This window comes from Oncorhynchus nerka, linkage group LG2 (assembly GCF_034236695.1).
Source record: "Oncorhynchus nerka isolate Pitt River linkage group LG2, Oner_Uvic_2.0, whole genome shotgun sequence".
NCBI classification, from domain to species: Eukaryota; Metazoa; Chordata; class Actinopteri; order Salmoniformes; family Salmonidae; genus Oncorhynchus; species Oncorhynchus nerka.
In genome coordinates, this window is record NC_088397.1 from 18598021 (window position 1) to 18616389 (window position 18369).

An 18369-nucleotide genomic window follows, 5' to 3' on the forward strand; every position below is an offset into this window, starting at 1 on the left:
AGATATCATCCTAATATGAATAAGCCTGCACAGAAGAGACCAAGTGACATTCCTTCATAAATATTTGAAGTTACAGAGACTAACAGTCCATTGGATTCAATCTACTTTATGAAGGCCGATAATCGTAAAACATTCCATAATGGGGACTCCGCCCCTCCATTCTATGTTACCATGGCAAAAAGTGCAGACGTCACGATCGAAAGAAACACTGTATATAAGTATTGGACCTTTTAATGAAACGGGGAGCTTGGATGCGTGTCCGGTAGGAGTGACACGTCTGGATAAGGGCGCATCCAGGGGCAATACATTTTTCAATTAGTTTTTAAGTAAATTGGGATTTGATTGTTCAATAAGTTTTTTTCCTCCACAAACTGCAAACATGGGACGTGGAGTAAGTGCGCTTTTTCTTTCCATCTTCATATTCCAGCTCCTCCATGAAATGCGACTGTAGCCTAATTTACGCAATTCCTAATGGTAGACTACTTGTCAAAAGTGGTATCAATTAAAAAAAGATAATACGGTCGAAGTTGTTTTCAAGTGATCACATGTACGTAGATGGCCGCATTTTTCTTTCAAAATGCCTGCGATGGGAAAGTGACTTCCGCATTTTGTAGGCTGAACAAAAGTTGCTTTCATAACGTGTCTTGATCGAGTGTCAATTAGGGTTAAAAATGTGTTGTTTTTACGTTGATACTGAAGATCCACAGGTTGGTTAGCTTGGATCTAGTCGCCAATGAGAAAAGCTTGTAAGCGCTACGATGATAGAATTGGCGGTGTAAAACAAGTTTGAAGATTGATACAATGTTTATTTTCAGCCAAGTAAAGTGCCGGGAAGGTGGCTACAAATATAGCGTGGTCTGTTTAAATTCGAGTTGCGGGAAGTGGAGGCAGACATGCTATATTGTGACTTGTGTTACTTTGGGATACACGGCCATACAGAGCCTGTAGCCCACTTCTGAATATAAGTGATGGTCTTTGTTTCAATGAGTCTTTCATGGTGACTTGTAACCCGCTTGACTGAATTTTGTTCCCCATTGAGAAATATAGGTAATATTCAGATTCGTAATCAATTGGTTAAATGTAGTTGCGACTGTAGGCTGTTGCGAAAGTCTGTTCTTCATAAATTGAATAATAACCCTAGTCCACCCCATTCACAATATCAACCATGCGCCAAAGTCGTCGGTGTTTATTTGTTTTTGTTATGCTCGTTGATTGTAGTTTTTATGTAGATGGCCTAATTTGGAATAATGCACTTTGATTGCTTAAAATGATAGTTCTGGATTTGAGCAGGATGCCCTTATCTACTTCCCCAGAGTTAGACGAACTCGTGGATACCATTTTTATGTCTACGTTCAGTTTGAAAGAAATTGCTAACTAGCGTTAGCGCAATGACTTGAAGTATATGGGAACACGCTAACACTAGTTAGCATTGGCTCACGAAAATACCTTTAATAACTTTCGTAATACTGGACGCAGAGACTCAACAACGGTGTCCACGAGGTCATCTGACTCTGGGGAAAATACAGAACTGTTCCTTGATAACATTTGAGCACCTGCAAAATCTCTTTAAAAAATAAATGTATTCCACATAAGGCTTAATTGTTGTATATGGATTTGGCATATGGTTGTGTATGACATTTCTTGTGTAGCCCACATTCTGCGAATGTTCAGATAGGCCTACAATGTGTCTTTGGGAAGACCTACATCAACTACAGCCCCCTCATGTATTAATGAAAGTAATCGCTCTTCCAAAAAACAATCGTTTTTATTAAATTTGATACAAATCGGTCCAAGACAAATAATCTCCTAGTTGCTCCAATGCTGTTCAATACACTAGATTTGTTGTATATTCATCTCATATCGAGGCATATTGTTCTAGACTTGTAGAATTAAGTGTTTTATTTTATGGGCAATCCTTAGTCAATAGGGTTTTTGTCATCACGCCTGTCTAAATAACTACCTGCAATTTTATGGTGATGGAAAATGTATCAACTATTGGGGTGATTTTTTTATTTGATGTTTTATATATACAGCTACCTACCTGTGACTCCTGTATTTGGGTACTGTATGGCAGACTGGTGGAATATCGGGGAGGTTAATGGCATCATATAAAAGGCTCGCCACTCCCTGCTGGGCAACAGATCACACGGGCACAGTGCTAAATGATGCATTCACAGCTACAGTAAGAGAGGGGTGACTAGAGAGACTGATTGGTTGTATGATGTGAATGCAGAGCAGCAAACCTCCATGTTTTGGATTCTTTCCCTGTATGGTGGTGAACACTGCTCTGCCCCCACCCCTTCTGTCCTCTTCTCCGCGCTCCGGTCCAGTACACTCGCAATAGGCACAGATGCTTGGACAGCCGGACTAATGAATTCCAGGAGACTGCAGAGAGGGATGAGAGAGGGGGGAGTGAGAGGTACAGGGAGAGAATGAGGGTGACAGGGCTGGCGGGAGCAAAGGGTTGGTTAGAGTGGTGAGGTATATGAGACCGCTCTGAAGATGAGGCACCAGTTGCTGATTTGTCATCATTGTTCAGAGGGAGCTAGCAGAATTTTTCTGAACTGGTTGAATGGCAGATGGAGGAAAAATTCAGTTTTTCTGTAATGAAATGGAAAATCAAGAGGTATGATCGTATACAACTGCTCACTGTCAACAAATTGAAACGCCCAAAAGTTCCTTCCCGAAATGGAATACTATGGCTATTGTTTCCATCCCTCAAAATAAACTGTGATCTGAAAACAAGGCTGTTTTCCTGTAATGTTATTAGGGCGCATTCTTTCTTCGTTTTTCCACTTCTTTTCTCGCCATCTTTCATCAAGGGGGGTCATTGTTTTAAAGATTCCACCACTGAGTGTGATGGGAAGTGGCTTGTGGAAAATCTCCACTGTAAACAAATGAGGCCTAGAACATGTCCAAAACAAGGCCTTTTTATATGGTGAAGTAATTTGGGAATTATTTTTATTTCTCTCCAGTGTTCCATCTCTGAGCTACTATCAGGTTGTGGCCTCAGCTGACCATTCTTTCCCCCCGGGGGTCCACTGGAACCAAGAGACCTGCTCTCTAGCGCTCTTTAAAACATTTTTTTGCTCTCTCTCCTGAGGATTTCACATTCTTTCCGCTCGAGAGTCACTATGTATTAGGCATCCCTTTTGTCACACGCCACCCCGTCTCTGTGACAGAGAACACATCTCACCCCCACTGCCCCTTTATCTCTCCTGCTCGATCTACCTCTCTGCTCGTTTGGCTTAGCTGCCTAAACATTATGGAGAGTTCCACACATTGTTACACCTTCTGTTTCCTGCACTGTAATTTCGATTTGTTCCAACTGCAGAGGGAATTGTAAAAAAAAAAAACGTTTGTCCCATAGGCCTATTCACAATCGGCATTTGGCAATAGCCACGTGCATTCTGTTCTAACCTACATTTCAGACTAGCGCAATAAAGGAAGTTGCATCCCATTGATTCGTATTTTGCTTTTAACTGTGGTTCCTGGGGTCTTAAGGAGAAACCCAGGCATTCACCATCTTTTGTTCTGTGGGAAAACCGACTCTTCCAGTGGACGTGGTGGGAGTTTTAAATGCATTTCTTGTGAATAAATGAACTTTTTTCTGAACTGAAGAGAGGGAGAGAAAAGGGGGAGGAGAGTAACACGTGACTCGGTCCATTCAGATATCTGAGAGGTGTGGTTATGTCGCCTGTAGCAACGGGGCAAAGTCCCAGGGCGAGGAGGAGCCAATATGCTTGAGTGAGCAGCTTTTGTATTTGGCACATGTACAGAACCAGGAATGGTGTTCACGGGAATTCGACCCTAGCTGTAAAATATGCACTCGAACGACCGTCTCTTATGAACTTTTGTTGATCTGGCGGTGGTGGTGTTTTAGCGTAAAAGTGAGAGGCCCCTCATCTCACTGAGGCTCTGTTCTATCTATCTCTGTTGTTTTTATGAGGACAGTTGTTCTTTCAAACTTTCTGTCCTCTTGGAAAGAGAAGTCTTGCCGGCTTCACCCCCTTCTCCACCCACCCTGCGTTCTTGCACTCTCTTTCACACATAGTTGTTTCTCTTTCTGTCCCAGACTAATTACACTCACTCCCATATGCAACGTTCATGAGAACAACTATTACGCAGTTGAATATACTACTCTGAACTATGGGAGAAATGGTATTCAGACCCAAGCCATGTTTACCACAGTGGTGTTGCTCCCACTCCCAGATCAAACCATTACAGTAATCCCATATAAGAATGCGGTAAGCCTGGTATCTTAAGTGTTTTGCTAAGAGGTTCTGAATAAATTCCATAACTGTACAAAATAAAGTCACTCTAAAGATCTATTTCTCTGCCCCATTTTTCAGTATTGTTTTTACGTGGTTCTCTATAGAGGTACAAAGCCTCATTGTTCTCAGACTTGTAGTGGCACAACTGTTGTTTTTGCATGATTGGTCTTGTGAGAGATTCCACACAATTGCTGACATCCACACTTTTTTTCCTGTTTTCAGTGCAGTAGCTTCCTGTTTCGTTTGAGAGACAGCTGAGTAATACTTCCAAAACAGCATCCTCCCTTCCTTGCTTCATTGTGGTAATAACGGATGTGTACACTATTGGGAAAGTAAAAGGGATATTTCTAAATAGTATTAGTAGGGGGGTGCATTTTCAAGAAGGGCAAGTCTGTGTGCCTGTCAACTAATAAAAAGACCACAGGGGACTGCGACAACCGATTCCTTGAGGGCCCGGAAGACTCCAGCAGGACTTGTCGTTCCACCTCTACCCTTTACTGTTCCAACAGCAACAAAAACACTGGTAGGACCCCTAATGTTGGATTCCGTTGTAACCAAACAACAAAGTTTAATTATCAGTCAAGCCCCTGTGACTTGGGGATCACATTCTGAACCAGGAACTGCCTTGCTTAGAGTCAAGCAGCTTTTGTGTAACCTCATAGTGTCAAATCAAGAGAAGCATGAAGCATCAAGAGAAGCTCTCTCCCCCACAGCCAAAACACTTCTGAACACCAGTAGAACCTGAATCATTTATGCTCGCTAACTGCCTTACCGATGTTTATCTGGTACTGTGCGTTATCCTGTTACCGCAGTGTCCCAACACCCTCCCCTTTTCAGCCGTCTAGCTGACGCGCATTCTTCAACAGGTCTTTGTCCTCTTCCCAAAAGTGACCGATTTGATAAGGGAAGAGTGAATGAACAATGTGTTTGCAAAAGGTGAGGTGCCAGGGTTATTTTGGACTTTCACAATGAGATGACTCCAGAGGAAGAAAGTTCTGTGTGTATTCAAGACAACCGAGCCAACGGTGTGCATCTTTCCCCTCTGGAGAGTTCATTTTGCCCCTATTTTGGACAAAGTATTGTGACAGGGCCTAATAGTCTCACATTCCTGGATTGCAGTGGAGTATGTTGAAATGACCCTCAGCCCCACCCCTCCCACAGCTCTCCTTATTGACGCAGTTGTGCAAAGTGACGGTCTGTGACATGATTGTTCATTAAGCATTCCTCATGAACTTCAGACAGATGCCATTTTCAAACATCTGAGTTGCTTCTGCTGAGTAGTGAAAGTAATTATGCTATCTAGCACAGGTCGTAGACTCTAAAAGGTGAAAGCCTACCGGGTGATAGTCCAAAAGGGACAGCCACAACTATCGTTGTACTTGTTGCACCATACCTGTCCAGGTCACGTTTGTTTTGTAAATGATAACTGGGCTTTACGGTCAGTAGAGCAATGCTACATCAATAACCCACAAGTTGTTGGGTGACTTCTGGTAAGTCATTTGTAACTGAAAATGAGCATTTTTATCCTTTGTTCAAATGAGTGCTTCTCTAATTGACTCAATGAATTACCTTTTCAAGAGTTGGGCCCCCAGACTTGGGTTTTATTAATGCCTGGGAAACACTATGGGAAACTATACTATAAGCAGATTCTGTATCAGGGGCTTGAGTTGGGTGACAATTTTATTTTTTCGGGCAGAGCTCTAAAGGGCCTCTTTCTACCTATTCTATTATGTATTTGTATATATATTTTTCTTATCGCTCCTAACTATCTTTTCTTGCCCTCTCTGTAGGAAGGACGGGAACAGTATGAGCTGGCGGCGACCTCTGAGCAGGGAGGCAAGAAGAAGAATGCCAAGGCCATGAAGAAGGAGAGGGACATGGATGAGTTGAAAAAGGAAGTTGATCTGGTGAGTCGGCTTCTCTCACTTTCATTCTCTTTCAGGACCTGGGAAGTTCATCTTTAAATCACAAGTCTCACTCGTGTGTTGATGTCACTGACTTGGTGTCAAGCTTGGCGCTGCATGTACTGTACTGTATGTTTATCTCGAGGGTGTAGAAGTGCAGTGCAATACGATTGTCAGTGACATGTTCCTAATCTCTGTCCCATAGGATGACCATAAACTGACCCTGGATGAGCTCAACCGCAAATACGGCACCGACCTTAGTAGGGTAAGTCTGGAGCTTCACTGATTTTCATTTCAGTTGGCAATTCATTCATCTCCTCTGCACTGTTTTCTGTTAACAAACTAGTTACTTATCGACCACAGCTGGAAGGCAATTCAGTTCGGTTCTCCTCAATTCGAATAGTTTCAATTATTGAATAGAAAAATGATGGAGTGATGGACTTCAAAGTTCTGCTCAAGTTATGGGTTTCGGACTCTTGGGATCTCTTCCAATTATTAAACCGTGGAAGAAGGGGGTTATCATTGACTTGGATGTGACAAATATCCAAGGCAATTGGAGGAGGCAATACGACAGCTGCTTTATCCCTCTTTTACATCCATACAAATGGACTCTTGATCATGATTGAGAGATCAAGGGGAATAGTAGATTACCGCCTCCAAACCTAGCAGCGCAGCCGAGTGGTCCTTTTGAATAATTGACAAGCAGCAGGCTCATAGCACCTCAGCCCAGATTTAGGATGCACTCAACCCCAGCAGAGGAGATGGCACTGTTTTCAGAGAGTTGCCTGGCAACTGTCAGCACCTCGACTCTCTCCAGAGCCCCATTGACTTGTTTCTCTGTTCTCTGCCTTATGTGAAATTAGAGTTATGACTTGGCCCTGCAGTGTCTCTGTCTGCCACTGACAGACCTCGCAGAGAGATATTATTGTGTTGACAATTTGCTTCCTCTCTCCTTATCACGTGCCGTGAAAGAGAATCTCAAGAATGGGGGGGAAGGGTGGGGTACCTAGATATACCCGAATATAGCAATATACTTGATTTAAAAAAGCAAGGGTCGATAATGGTATACCCTTAAAATATTGTGTGGGAGGGAAGCACCCATTCTTTTAAAATTAAGTATCCTCCTACAGCATCTTAATTTGAGGTCTCGACATGTAAAGTAACACAACCAATTTTGTATTTCTTCAGGGGTTATCCAGTGCTAAGGCTGCCGAGAACCTTGCCCGTGATGGCCCCAATTCCCTGACCCTCCTCCCACTACCCCTGAGTGGGTGAAGTTCTGCAAGCAGATGTTTGGCGGGTTCTCCATGCTGCTGTGGACTGGCGCTCTCCTCTGCTTCCTGGCCTACGGAATCCAGGCAGCCATGGAGGATGAGCCGGCCAATGATAACGTAAGATTTCCAAGATGAAGAATGTTGATTTTATTGACATTGTGATGGAATTGAAAGCAGATGATGCTTGGGTTTTGTAGTTTTTTTGCACTGGTGTTTGTGCGGGGGATTTAACTTAACTCTAACACGTTCTGCATCTTTGTCCCACACAGTTGTACCTGGGTGTCGTACTCTCTGCTGTTGTCATTGTTACTGGCTGTTTCTCCTACTACCAAGAGGCCAAGAGCTCAAAGATCATGGACTCCTTCAAGAACCTGGTCCCACAGGTACTGGCTGTTTTAGAAACACTTCTTTTCGAGGTGTTTTTTCCCCTTTTATTGTTACATTTAAAGATGAATCTTGTTGTGTCCTCTACCTTGTAGCAAGCCCTGGTTGTCCGTGACGGTGAGAAGATGAACATCAACGCTCAACAAGTGGTGGTTGGAGATCTGGTGGAGGTGAAAGGTGGAGATAGGATTCCCGCCGATTTGAGAATCATCTCCGCCAGCGGTTGCAAAGTGGGTACTTTAAAATCCCCTTGCTCCAAATACGTCACATTCCACCCATGTCTGTGTCATTCATTATTGTATTACTCTAATTCCCTCCCCACTCAGGTGGACAACTCCTCCCTCACTGGTGAATCTGAGCCCCAGACCCGTACTCCGGACTACTCCAATGACAACCCCCTGGAGACCAGGAACATTGCCTTCTTCTCTACCAACTGTGTTGAAGGTACTTTAAAAGAGCAGAGTTGCTCAGATGAGAAACAAACCAAATAAAAATCAATTCTGCCCAGGGACCACAGATTAAAAATGAGGAATCTAGCTAAATCTGGTGTGTTGTACTGGCAAATAAATGAAATAAAACAAACCATGACTGGGCTAGCTTCGATGAAGTCCTGTTGCTGTATAAAGTATGTCCACCATTTCTGAGGTTGAATCACTGTCAACTGTGCTGTTAAACAGTAGTCAATATGATGGCATGATTGTTAAATGAAGTCTGCATGTTATTTCCTGCAGGAACTGCCAGAGGTATTGTCATCAACACTGGTGACCGCACTGTTATGGGTCGTATTGCTACCCTCGCCTCTGGCCTGGAAGTCGGACGTACCCCAATCTCCATTGAAATTGAGCACTTCATCCACATCATCACCGGTGTGGCCGTCTTCCTGGGCATGTCTTTCTTTGTCCTGTCCCTCATCCTCGGATACTCTTGGCTGGAAGCTGTCATCTTCCTCATCGGAATCATTGTCGCTAACGTGCCTGAGGGTCTCCTGGCCACTGTAACTGTGAGTACGGTCTTTCGGGAGTGCCCCCCCCCCCAAACACTTCTGATATGGCTCCAAAAACCAGTACATTTCCAATTTGTTTCGACAGACATGGTGAGTGACTTTTGGCTGTCTCTGTAGGTGTGTTTAACTCTGACTGCCAAGCGTATGGCCAAGAAGAACTGCCTGGTGAAGAATCTCGAAGCTGTTGAGACCTTGGGCTCCACCTCCACCATTTGCTCTGACAAGACCGGAACCCTGACTCAGAACAGAATGACCGTGGCTCACATGTGGTTCGACAACCAGATCCATGAGGCTGACACCACAGAGAACCAGAGTGGTACCTCCTTCGACAGGAGCTCTGCCACCTGGGCTGCCCTGGCTAGAGTCGCTGGCCTGTGTAACCGTGCCGTCTTCCTGGCAGAACAGAGCGGTATTCCTATCCTTAAAGTAAGTGTCTCATTTCCCCAGAGTGAATTGACAACCGTATGCACATGGAGCTATCGACAGGAGTTCAGCATGTAATGCCTCTGAAAAGGCTCAACAGGGTTGTCTTTCACCTTATGTGATTCCTCCCCTGTCACCCAAATGCCTCATATTGCCTCAGCCATTAATCATCTCACCTTGGACTAGCTGTGATTACCACACTTAATTTCACCCCTTATTTTCAGTTTCTCTGTCACGGTCTTTGTCTTCTACCAGGCTCAATCTACAAAGATTTCCTTTTCATTCAGTCTGTTTAAATTGATGGAGGGCATTTTAAGGACTTGGGCCACTTGGAAGTGCTAGTGTGTGAAAGAGAGTGTGCGCCAGCGGCGTACCACGTCCACTTCATCTGCCTACTCGTTTCTCTCTCACAGAGAGATGTGGCTGGTGATGCCTCAGAGTCTGCCCTGCTGAAGTGTATTGAGCTGTGCTGTGGGTCTGTGCAAGGCATGAGAGACCAGTACACCAAGGTTGCTGAAATCCCATTCAACTCCACCAACAAATACCAGGTAGGGCAATGGCACCCTGCCACATGAAATATTGGCAAATAAGTTTTCAATAAGTCTTAAACCCTTCCCTTTGGCACAGAGATCAATATGGTTATGCCTATTCTGGTAATCTGTTTTCAAAATGGCTGCTCCTATAATTTTATCCCTTAGCTCTCAGTTCACCTGAACAAGAATGAGGGTGAGTCCAAGCATCTGCTGGTGATGAAGGGAGCCCCTGAGAGGATTCTGGACCGCTGCTCCACCATTTTGATCCAGGGCAAAGAACAGCCTCTGGATGACGAGATGAAGGACTCTTTCCAGAACGCCTACATGGAACTGGGTGGTCTGGGAGAGCGAGTGCTGGGTAATAGTCATTTATTTCAGTCATCACTAGCCAATACTACTGTATTTTTGTTATTCCATCTGTGTTGTCAAATGATCCAATGTGAGGTATAAAATTGTGCTTTTGCTCCTTTTTTCAATTCACATTTTCACAATTTTGTATCCGTCTAGGGTTCTGTCATTTCCAGCTCCCTGATGACCAGTTCGCTGAGGGCTTCCAGTTTGATTGTGAAGAGGTGAACTTCCCAACTGAGAATCTGTGCTTCGTTGGACTAATGTCCATGATTGACCCTCCCCGTGCTGCTGTGCCTGATGCTGTGGGAAAGTGCAGGAGTGCTGGAATCAAGGTATGGCAATGTAATACTTGACACGACTCTTCAGTCAATCCACATAGCAGCCACTGTGATCAGACCACTCCTCTTCCCTTCCTTCCCTTAGGTTATCATGGTCACTGGTGATCATCCCATCACTGCTAAAGCCATTGCCAAGGGTGTGGGCATCATTTCTGAAGGAAACGAGACTGTTGAGGACATTGCTGCTCGTCTGAACATTCCAGTCAATGAAGTTGACCCTAGGTATGTTGCGATTTAAAAAAAATATATATTAAAAAAAGTTACGTTATTGGAAACAACAGTAAAACCCTTGCAGTTTCTACATTTTTCATTTTTGAAGTCCTTTTTCAAAGATTTTATTCAAGCTTGAATGTCACGTCCTTCTCATGAGCGCTTATAGACATTATAGAAATGTCTTCATATCAATGGGATTTCCCATAAAATAAAGGGTACATTTTTCACAGGGATGCCAAGGCCTGTGTGGTCCATGGCGGTGACCTCAAGGACCTGAGCGCTGAACAGTTGGACGACATCCTGAAATATCACACAGAGATTGTGTTTGCCAGAACCTCTCCTCAGCAGAAGCTGATTATCGTGGAGGGCTGCCAGCGCCAGGTAATATTCAGCTCAACTTAAAGACACTAGGCCTATCTCACGAGAGGTAAACAGAGTGACTGTAGCGTAGATAAATTCCTTTCAAATTAAAAATGTGTTTACCAGTTTTTCTCTCTCTAGACTTCTCTCTCCATAGACTCAAACACCTCTCCTCCTTATCCACAGGGTGCTATTGTGGCTGTGACAGGTGATGGTGTGAACGATTCTCCTGCTCTGAAGAAGGCTGACATCGGTGTTGCTATGGGGATCTCTGGATCTGACGTCTCCAAGCAGGCTGCAGACATGATCCTCCTGGATGACAACTTTGCCTCCATCGTGACTGGTGTTGAAGAAGGTAGAAGCAGCATTTCAGTGGATTTAGAATGTTTGGGGTTCCTTCTATTCTGCATTATTTTCACTAACGTTATGCATGTACCTTTCCTAGGCCGTCTGATCTTTGACAACTTGAAGAAGTCCATCGCCTACACCCTGACCAGTAATATTCCAGAAATCACACCCTTCCTCTTCTTCATCATCGCCAACATTCCACTGCCCCTAGGAACCGTCACCATCCTCTGTATCGACTTGGGAACTGACATGGTAAGGAATTTGTATATTTAAGATTTTTCTTTTCTAAATCTTTGGTTACTGTTCAGTTTTATTCTAATTGTTGAAATCGTCCTCAACTTTGCAGGTCCCCGCCATCTCCCTGGCCTACGAAGCTGCTGAGAGTGACATTATGAAGAGACAGCCCAGAAACTCCAAAACAGACAAACTGGTGAATGAAAGACTTATCAGCATAGCCTACGGTCAAATCGGTAAGACCGCTTTTCACTAAGCCTTACTTGCACAAAACAAAGTATTTTCATTCTTAGATGAAAGATTAACATCTCATACACCTCAAACTGGATTCTAGACTCTTAAATTGACTGGGTGGTTTTGGGATCAGCTGGAAGTGGGGTATGCGCCAGAAATAGCCTCCCTGGTGATAAGAGAAGGGGTCTCTGAGTGATTATGGGATGTTTCACACTTTGGTGATGGAGCCAAAAATAGGTTTAAACCAGAGGTTTCCACATGAGCGGGACTTTCCTTAAGAGGAAACACTGATATGGACAGGATTCACATACTGCGGTTGCATCATATCATAGGTCGCGAACCTCTCCCACCAACGTGATACTCCTTGGGAATCACTGTAGGGCGGCAGGTAGCCTAGCGGTTAGTGTTGGCCCAGTAACTGAAAGGTCGCTGGTTCGAATACCCGAGCCGACAGGGTGAAAATCTTTGCTCCGTGCCTTGAGCAAGGCAGTTAACTCTAATAAGCTCCAGGAGCACCCTACTACTATGACTGACCCTGTAAAACAACACATTCTCCTGCACCTGTCCGGTGATGTGACAATCAAACTTGAAAAAAATGTTTTAATGGAGATTGATGCAACATAGAAAAACCAGCAGACAGAATGACATGGATAGAATCTGATACAAATGCACCCATCTGATCCTGTCTCCCCACAGGTATGATCCAGGCTTTGGCTGGGTTCTTCACATACTTTGTGATCCTTGCTGAGAATGGGTTCTTACCCTCCAGACTGCTAGGTATTCGTGTGGACTGGGACAACAAATTTTGCAACGACCTGGAGGATAGCTATGGCCAGCAGTGGGTGAGTATGCAGACCCCAATGTGTTTTTCACAAGCCTTGTTGATTGGTCTGATTCTAGATGATTAGCTGACTGTGTTTTGACGGTTTCTCCCTCTGTTGCTGACTGTTTCCCTCAGACTTATGAACAGAGAAAGATTGTGGAGTTCACCTGCCACACAGCATTCTTCGCCAGTATTGTAGTTGTACAGTGGGCTGATTTGATCATCTGTAAGACCAGGAGGAACTCAGTCTTCCAACAAGGAATGAGGTGAGTTCAGTGGCCATTTTGAAGAGCATCGGCTGTTGTTAGTTTTTGTTTTCAAATAAATGACTTGATTTTAAATGCTGCTTCTGTCCTCCTCAGGAACAAGATTCTCATCTTCGGCCTGTTTGAGGAGACGGCCCTGGCCGCCTTCCTGTCCTACTGTCCTGGGATGGGCATCGCCCTCAGAATGTACCCACTCAAGTAAGTAAAGACCCTTCAGTTAGGTACACTTCATCTCTTAATAAAATAATATGTAGTACTGAAAATACTTAACTATTGGAGGACTTCTATTAAGCTTAGCTATGTGTTGCTTAAAATGTTAAGATCTGTTCTTGGTGTATTCTGGTCTGGAGTCATTTCAGATCTGTTGTTTTTGTTTTATGTTTTGTTTTTGTTTTGTCCTTAGACCCAGCTGGTGGTTCTGCGCCTTCCCATACTCTCTCCTCATCTTTATTTATGATGAAATCCGAAAACTGATCATCCGACGCAGCCCAGGAGGTGAGGCTAAATCCCTTTTAGTTATTACTGTGACTATCTGCTGTACTTGTTCATACAAGTTCTCAGTTTGGCTCTCAAAACCACAAGATTTTCCCTCGTTCTCAGGAGGATAGTAAGGCTACCTAAATATGCAGCCTTACTATCTGGCAAACAAGCGAAGTCTGTAAATCTTTAAGCAGCAGCACATTGTTCAGATGTGCAAGACAGTGGACACAGACACGTTTGGGAGTCTAGTCCACTCCATTGACAACTGCTGATGTAAAAAGGGCTTTATAAAATGCATTTGATGTGAGTAAACCGGTATGCTATCAGAGACCATGTTAAAGACGTCGGTCACTTGACTGTCTTCCTCCGTGATCGTCTGAACTACACACGGATAGTTAACATGATCTATGTTTATGTATGCTACAGCCTTCCTTAGTCCACCTGTTTTACCAGAGGTAATTGATCTCTAAATCCTGTTTTCCATCTTCTCTGTTTTAGGTTGGGTGGAGAGGGAGACGTACTACTAGAAAGCATCCCGTTTGCATCGCTCAAGTTCTTGCATGGTTGTCTTGCTGCTCGGAATTTTAAATTCTGTCAAATGTGGATGTGTTTTTATATAGGGAATGCGTGATACTAAAACACTGAGATCGCGATGATGAACCAAGACATTTGACATTGTGTGCCTTGTTTCTGGAACAGGACCAATTTTCTACATGTTTTTAACAGTAATATAAATAAACTTTCAGTCAGCTCCCACTTTGGTGTGTATGGTTTGTGCATGTGTGCTTGCACGTTTCCTCATTGCAACTTGGAGACTTTCCAGAATAAACACAGCATCAACAGATCTTCAGGTCCTTCTTTTCCTATCCTTCCTGGAGATTCTCTCTACTCTCTCTCTCTGTTTTAACCATGAGCACTGCTTTCAGTGTGCAGTCAACGAACACCAGCTAGTTGTTCACTGTCATTGTAGTACAGAATGTAGACTGTATTTCATCTCACCTTTTGACCCATTCACATCACACTTTATCCATCTACTGCCCAACATTAAACACTATCTCCACACACTAGCAAGCCTGTGTCAGAGCAACCGTCTATCAGAAGCACAAGGCAAGACTTATCAACTGGCAGCACTTGAGTATAAAAACCCTGCTGACAACATTGTGGCTTAATATGTATATTTCATTCAAACCCACTGTATAATGCTTACAGTAGCAATGCTCTCCTGTGGTTGGGTGTTCTAAAATAAAGTAGCTATGGAATGCCTAATCCAATATCCTACCCTTGAGGTTTGGGAATGAAGCTAAACTTTAAAAATTATCCACCCACAAGTGGTGAACCCCTAGTACCACTGACTGCATGTCCAAAAGAAGGAGATCTCCTGATTTCTCTGAACATCCCTCCTACGTAAACACACTGCAGGTAGCCTAATGGTTAGAGCGTTGGACTAGTAATCAGAAGGTTGCAAGATTGAATCCCCGAGCTGACAAGGTAAGAATCTGTCATTCTGCCCCTGAACAAGGCCGTCATTGAAAATAAGAATGAGTTCTTAAACTGACTTGCCTAGTTTAAATAAGAATGAACCGCTAGTTCAAGTTCCTGCCATAGAAATTGTGAAAGGAACAACCACTTCTGCAGCATTGTCAACTAAGAACATGTAGATCTTACTGCAGGCTACATTGTCGACAGCTGCAACCAGCCTTATCAAAATAAGAAGCTAAGCTACCTACTGTTCAGAACTTTTAATTGATAACTCCCCACTCAGACTGAGCACACTACAATTGAACCTAGCTTGCTAAAGTAGGCATTTCACATCCTGTCTGTCTGTGGAGTGGAAGACGCTTGAGACGACAGTGCACACAACATCCCATCCACAAGGAAAGAAATCTGTCACAAGCTCACAATCCCCAAGCTTGGGGTGTCAGTGCACAGTCCCGTTTTGTCAGTCCCAACCGGACTTCATGTCTGGGAAAAGATGGTGGATAAATGAAGATGTCTTACTCAGGCTTTACCATAGATTTTTTTGGTCACAGTCCAGTCTTAAGGGGTGACTCTCCCATAGACACCAATATGATAGCAGCTGGGTCTGCTTAGTTCATTGACTGTTTATGAACTAGAAACAATTTGGGAGTGGGATGTCTCTCTTCCGTCTTTGGTTAGGCTGCGTGACAACCTGTGGGTTGACCGCGCTGCGTAATCTCCACACCTCCCTTACTCTCATAGTACGGCCTATGTGGATTCCAGTTAAAGGGATAGTTCATTCTCCAAAGCCAAAGTTTGTCATGCCTCAAGTGTGGCCTATAGTCGAGCTCCATATCCCACGGCATCTGTTGTGTAAATGTCTCAGGATTCAAATGAATAGGAAAGATTGGCACCACTGAGGTGAACTATCCTTTAATGTAAGGTGAAAAAAACGTTATTCTTACGGAATGAGGTTCTATCTCCCAGGAGTGCTTCTGGCAGGTCTTTAGCAGGTCTGGAAAGAGGCCAAAAATGAGAGGGGTGAGAAGAGTGAGGCTAGAAATAGGTAAAACAGACATGGCTAGAAATTCCACTTGATTTAACACAGACCTACCAAAATGTCAGCCAACTACATTCTTGCACTGAAAAACATACTGAATTATAAACTTCCACACGGAACTCTGCATTCAATGAATGAGAATGACCATTCTAGATCAGCCCCATTTCAGGCTCGTATGTACAGTAGGCATGGAAACAAACCGACTTGGTTTCCACTGTGTGGAATTTGAGGTTTCTATAGTGATTTGGCCGAATACAGCCCTATTCAAGATTATTTCCATTCATGGTGTAGGCCTATCGAAGGGTAGAATGTTTAAACAACACTGTGAGAGAAGGAATGTGGTTTCATTCATATCTTCATCTGCAAATATCATCATGAAAAATATTAGAATGAGTACAATAGTTAAAAAATATATATTGTTAAATAGGTTAGTCTAGTGGTTACATAGTCACTGAAGATCATAGTTGGAATTTTCTGAAACTTTTCTGTTATCAATAGCATGTCGTTGGTAGTTCCTATCGCTTCCTGATTTTCATTGTCAGGAACCAATACAAGCACTCAGTCAGGAAAGCAAAGGCTAGCTTTTTCAAGCAGAAATTCGCATCGTGTAGCTCTAACTCCAAAAAGTTTTGGGACACTGTAAAGTCCATGGAGAACAAGAGCACCTCCTCCCAACTGCCCACTGCACTGAGGCTAGGTAACACGGTCACCACTGATAAATCCATGATAATCCTACATTTCAATAAGCATTTCTCAATGGCTGGCCATGCCTTCCTCCTGGCTACCCAAGCCTCCCCAGCTTCTCCTTCACCCAAATCCAGACAACAGATGTTCTGAAAGAGCTGCAAAACCTGGAACTGTACAAATCAGCTGGGCTAGACAATCTTGACCCTCTCTTTCTAAAATGATCTGCCGCCATTGTTGCAACCCCTATTACCAGCCTGTTCAACCTCTCTTTCGTATCGTCCGAGATCCCTAAAGATTGGAAAGCTGCCGCGGTCATCTACCTCTTCAAGGGGGGTGACACCCTAGAACCAAACTGTTACAGACCTATGTCCATCCTGCCCTGCCTATCTAAAGTCTTCGAAAGCCAAGTTAATAAACAGATCACTGACCATTTCGAATCCCACCGTACCTTCTCCGCTGTGCAGTCCGGTTTCGGAGCCGGTCACGGGTGCACCTCAGCCACGCTCAAGGTACTAAACGATATCATAACCGCCATCAATAAAAGACCGTACTGTGCAGCCGTCTTCATCGACCTGGCCAAGGCTTTCGACTCTGTCAATCACCGTATTCTTATCGGCAGACTCAAAAGCCTTGGTTTTTCAAACGACTGCCTCGCCTGGTTCACCAACTACTTTGCAGACAGAGTTCAGTCTGTCAAATCGGAGGGCATGTGTCAAATCCGGACCTCTAGCAGTCTCTATGGGGGTACCACAGGGTCCAATTATTGGGCCGACTCTTTTCTCTGTATATATCAATGATGTTGCTCTTGCTGCAGGCGATTTCCTAATCCACCTCTACGCAGACGACACCATTCTGTATACTTCTGGCCCTTGCTTGGACACTGTGCTAACTAACCTCCAAACGAGCTTCAATGCCATACAACACTCCTTCTGTGGCCTCCAACTGCTCTTAAACGCTAGTAAAACCAAATGCATGCTTTTCAACCATTCGCTGCCCGCACCCACCCGCCCGACTAGCATAACCACCCTGGACGGTTCCGAAATAGAATATGTGGTTAGACTGTAAACTCTCCTTCCAGAGTCATATTAAACATCTCCAATCCAAAATCAAATCTAGAATTGGCTTTCTATTTTACAACAAAGCCTCCTTCACTCACGCCGCCAAACTTACCCTAGTAAAACTGACTATCCTACCGATCCTCGACTTCGGCGATGTCATCTACAAAATAGCTTCCAATACCCTACTCAGCAAACTGGATGCAGTCTATCACAGTGCCAACCGTTTTGTTACCAAATCACCTTATACCACCCACCACTGAGACCTGTATGCTCTAGTCGGCTGGCCCTCGCTACATATTCGACAGACCCACTGGCTCCAGGTCCTCTACAAGTCTATGCAAGGGTAAAGCGCCGCCTTATCTCAGTTCACTGGTCACAATAACAACACCCACCTGTAGCACACATTCCAGCAGGTATATCTCACTGATCATCCCCAAAGCCAACACCTCAATTGGCCGCCTTTCCTTCCAGTTCTCTGCTAGCAGTGACTGGAACGAATTGAAAAAAATTGCTGAAGTTGGACACTTTTATTTCCCTCACCAACTTTAAACATCAACTATCTGAGGAGCTAACCGATCGCTGCAGCTGTATATTGTCCATCTGTAAATAGTCCACCCAATCTACCTACCTCATACCCATACTGCTTTTATTTACTTTACTTTTC

General features: G+C 44.0%; 1 protein-coding gene across 1 annotated transcript; it reads left to right on the plus strand.

The window, feature by feature from the left end:
* The first annotated feature begins 236 nt into the window (after positions 1–236).
* LOC115132097 (sodium/potassium-transporting ATPase subunit alpha-1) lies at positions 237–14198 on the plus strand. Its single transcript, XM_029664352.2, is given in 23 exon segments — positions 237–391; positions 6065–6181; positions 6384–6443; positions 7367–7421; positions 7424–7569; positions 7722–7835; positions 7932–8066; positions 8163–8280; positions 8568–8836; positions 8957–9265; positions 9676–9810; positions 9961–10153; positions 10303–10478; positions 10570–10706; positions 10928–11078; positions 11244–11412; positions 11503–11657; positions 11752–11875; positions 12570–12715; positions 12832–12962; positions 13059–13160; positions 13366–13457; positions 13941–14198. Coding segments are annotated over 23 exon segments (3075 nt in total). The 5' UTR covers positions 237–379; the 3' UTR covers positions 13970–14198.
* Positions 14199–18369: the final 4171 nt, after the last annotated feature.